Source organism: Pterocles gutturalis, unplaced genomic scaffold (genome assembly GCF_000699245.1).
Source record: "Pterocles gutturalis isolate BGI_N339 unplaced genomic scaffold, ASM69924v1 scaffold24149, whole genome shotgun sequence".
NCBI classification, from domain to species: domain Eukaryota; kingdom Metazoa; phylum Chordata; class Aves; order Pterocliformes; family Pteroclidae; genus Pterocles; species Pterocles gutturalis.
Genome location: NW_010133872.1, coordinates 1 through 4,243, shown reverse-complemented (window position 1 = coordinate 4,243; position 4,243 = coordinate 1). Strand labels below are relative to the sequence as shown.

At 50.2% G+C, this 4,243-nt stretch overlaps 1 protein-coding gene across 1 annotated transcript in view; it reads left to right on the top strand.

Annotated features, from left to right (window-relative positions):
- The window catches only part of LOC104467577 (membrane progestin receptor gamma-B-like), a gene marked incomplete at its 5' end in the record, with an annotated part of 6,030 nt that extends 4,980 nt beyond the window's left edge, over positions 1-1,050 (top strand). Inside the window, 2 exons of the mRNA XM_010081404.1 lie at positions 4-168; positions 783-1,050. Of these exons, the coding sequence (XP_010079706.1) occupies positions 4-168; positions 783-1,050 (433 nt within the window). The remainder of the gene's footprint in view (positions 1-3; positions 169-782) is intronic.
- Between the last annotated feature and the right edge of the window lie 3,193 nt (positions 1,051-4,243).

Here is a 4,243-nt window from a genome sequence, read left to right as displayed (position 1 = left end):
CCCCCTCGTGGACACCCCTCTGCTGCTGCAGTTCTACCTGTGTGCGGTGCAGAGCTGCACGGAGGCTGCTGTCCCCGTCCACTACAAGCACACCGTCTTCGCCTTCCTCACCTGCTTCATCTTCGCCAGCCACCTGCCAGAGAGGCTTTCGCCCGGGCACCTATATCGGTGAGTGCCAGTGGGACGAGCTGGTGGTGTTTGCTCATTATTTTCATGCATGAGGTTATCATATATCCTCTGCTGGAAATCCAAAATGTAGTTTTCCATACAAGACGCAGCAGTCCTGCCTAAGTAAAGTGGGACCGGCTCTGGAACCCTGCCATTGCCAAAATGTTTCCCAGAGGGTTTCATGATCACAAGGCACTCATTTCTCATGCAAAAAAAAAAAAAACAGCAGTGCTTCACAGTGCCACAGCAGCACACTGCCGGAGCAGCCGGCCAGCAGCCCAGGTGGCAGCGCTGGTGCATCGGGGTGCTGATGCATCGGGGTGCTGGTGCACCGGGGTTTTCCCCACTCCCCCCGATGCCGTGCACAAACACGATGCTCCTGAGCACGCCGCGTTTGCCGGGATCTCAGCAGCCAGCTGCACTTCCATTGCATCCGTTCCAGCCGGCTGCATTTTGCAGATCTCTGTGCTCCAGTGGCATCACAGTAAAAGCCACAGAAATGAGCAGAATCAATATTTAAAAATGCAATGCCCGGAGGCAATGGATGCTCTGCAGAAGGTCTGCTGCACCCTCACGGTGGAGTTTTAATGAAGCCCAAGGAGTTTCTCGGTGAGTGCTTTTGGCGTTGTTGCAGGGCACAGCCACCAAGTCTTCCACGTCTGCGGGATCCTCGGCACGTACTTCCAGCTGGAGGCCATCACCGTGGACATGGCCGAGCGCCGCGGCCACCTCCTGTCCCCCTCATCACCTCCCTCCCCGCTGCAGACGCTGGGCTCCATGGGCATAGGTGTGGCCACGAGCCTGGCCGTCATCGGGCTCTGTGCTGCGTCCCTGCGCTTCATGCCCGAGCCTCTGCAGAGAGAAAAACCACATGGGCAGTAGGCTCCGAGTCCAGAGATATTTCTGCTGCTCCGCGGGACAGACCCTGAGCAACACGTGTGTGGTATGGACAGGGAGGTCATTCGCCCACGCTCGCTGAGAAAATGTTTATTCAAACTTTTCCCAAGAGCGGAACATATTGCACTGGGTTTTGTACATACAGCTTTAAAGCTGGGAACAGATTCTGAAACGCTTTTAATCAAGTTGCTATTTTACTACAAGGAATATTTAAAATAATCTTAACAGGGAGATTTTAACTTTTTCCTGTAAAAGGGAGATAAGTGCTATTACTTTCCACAGCAACAGGCATTCACCAGCTCTGCCTTAGGGAGGAAAGCAGGGGGGCAAGGGGATGTGGTCATCTGGTGGACACGGATGTCCCCTTGTCATCAGTGCAGACCGACAGCTGAGGCTCCTCAGTGAAGGCACAAGCCAGGGCTCTCCCAGGGCTCCCTAAGGTTTTCACCTTGAAAGTGGCATTACATTGGAGATTAAAACCTCAAATATCCGTGTTTTACAGCCTTACGCTAAACCCAAGTGCCTGACAGTCTGCCGAGGTTTAAAATTCAGCTGTTTGCAATCATGACCCAGAGAGAGTTCCTCCAGAAGAACTCTCCATGGGACGCTCCTCCAGAACAGCTTTTTTTTTTTTTTTGGTCCAATTCTGGTGCTTAGGTAAGTCCTGGGAAATCAAATCCCATGGGGGAGCTGAGCTGCTGCCTGTGCGGGCGATGTGACAGGGCAGGGGAGGCACCTCCGTGCTGCTCTCAGCCGGGCTCCTGCTCCAGCCTCATTTGTGGCACTGAATGTAAACGGAGGAATAAATCCCTGCACCCACGAGGTGACGGCACCACCTCCTTCCAGGGACTGGTTTGTGCCGAGGGTTTAATGCGGGGGTAAAGCCGCGCGATTCAGAAAAGGGGTTTGACACCTTGTTGGGGGTGATGGCTGAGAAATTCACGCCTGTCCCACCCTCTCCTGGGTGTTTCTGGGAGCAGGATCCTGGGCTGGACAGACCCTCGCTCTGAGGGTGGGACTGATGGCAGAGCCACCACCTCTAGTTTCTGGTCCTGCTCGTACCAGAAGAGTGAACAGGATGGGGGTGTCTGGGGAGAGCAAACAGAGCAAGAAGTGGGAGAGTGTGGGGACATGAGCGGGGTCAGCTGGAAGCAGGATTTGGAGCAGCTGAGCTGGGAACGCACGAGGGGCCAAACCCGTGTCGTCTCACAGCATTTCCAGAGCTCGACCTCTGCTCACCAGTGATAGCCCCATGCTCCGGCTGCAGCTCCTCGCTTTCCTTGGGTGCTGCAGCTGGGTTTCCCAAGAAGAAGCTGAGCCCAAGGGGGAGGCAGCTGGCGGGGAGAGCTCGGCTGGTGGCTCCGGCGACGGAGGTTGTCACGTCGGATTGACCCAGGTACAGGAACATGATGCAGAGATTACTGCGAGGGAATATTATCAAGGTTCTTGATAATCATACGGGTGTATAATTTGTTTTGTGTATAATTACCTCTATCAAGGTATAATTGATGCACTTTTGAGTGACAATACAATGGCTCGTTAAAGATATTACGGGACAAATACGTCTTTTGAGAAATAGCTTTCTTTTGAAAGCTGAACAAGATTTATGTTAATATTTATAAGCACTGGAACATAATTGTTTATTCAACAGTTTTATTTCATTAAAAGAGAAAACTAATATAACTACTGCACAGATATATGCTAACCTGATTTGTATTTTGCATAAAAATACCGTCTGTGAAAATGAATCACTGCAGAGATAATTGCTGATAATTGCAGAGCTTATTTACCTTGTGTACTCGTGTGGCTGGAAAGGAATCTGGCTCTGTGTGCAAGACATGATTTAAGAGTCTGTAAAATTTCCATGAATCTTTATACATTTTTTCCTGGTTGCTTAAGCTTTTGAATTTGGGAACTCCTCCCTTCCTCTTCAAGTGAAATTATTTGCTGGAAAACCACATAAAAAAAATAACAACGTATTAGACACCACCATAATCCCTCGGGATCCTGCAGCGACCCCTTGTCGGGTACATACTTTACATACTAAACGAGTGACTGTTCGCTCTTGAAGCAGCACAGGTCAGCCAGATTTCTTGTTCAGTTGGAGACAGGCCTTCAAAAAGTGATTCAATGTACTAAATTTTATTCGCATAAAGAAATAAAAGCAATGTGTCAAATTGTTACGAGCAGATAACACAGGATGTTTATTTGCTGGACCATCTTGTTTCGTTGTGTGCCTGTACCCAGTTCAGAGCAAATCGCAAGCAAAACTATTATCTTTACGACCAAATTCCAGAGAACATCACTCATCTGCTCCTCAGACGAGGAGGTTTGACTGTGCTGATGAACCAAGCAGATAGAGCCAATTTTTTAGGTCTATCGAGTTCCGTTGGGTTAAGGTGAAAGGTGAATCTAATATTCCCGAATAAGCGTGAGCGAAGTTTTCTGCCGCACGTGCAGCTGCAGCTTTTACCCATTATCTCCCAGGGCTTTGGGAGTTCAGTCCCATTTTTCGGGCGGCAGCCCCATCTCAACAGTTTTAGGGTGCAGGGCGAGGACGGTCGTGGCTTGCAGGGTGCTCCGTGACGATGGAGCTGCACGCGAGGCTCCGGTTCTGCTCCCCGGGAGGTCCGTTCAGTTCTGACCGTTCGTATCCTCGAGGTGTGTTGCGAGAACATTAAGGAATTAATCTGTCTCCATGTATTTTAAAACACTGGTTAAGAAGCGCTTGCCCAGGACACTGGCTTCTTCTGATAGCGATCACAGTAAACAGACAGCTTGTTGGGATTTCTTTGGATTTTATTTTTTTTCTATTTCTTCTTTCCCCTGTAAGAGGGTAAGCTGACTTGATTAATTTGCACTAAAACTGAGAATCGTCTGGAGCCTGTGGTTTAAGTGAGATCGAGTTCAACCCTTCGGGGGCCTTCAGAGCTGCTGACCCGGGTTAAACCCCAGGTTCCTCCATCCGTTACCCCATTTCCCCATTTTAATTGGAAGCCCAGTGCCTTGTCTGGCCGGGATTTTCACGGCTTGTCCTTCTTTCACACGTCAGGCTTTGTTTTCCACCATGAAGTACATCCTAGAGGCTGGAATTAACGGTTTTTCCTGCAGGCAGGCAGCGGCTGGCAGCCCTGGCAGGCAGCACTGGCTGGATCTCACCTCTTTTCCCAACCCAGCC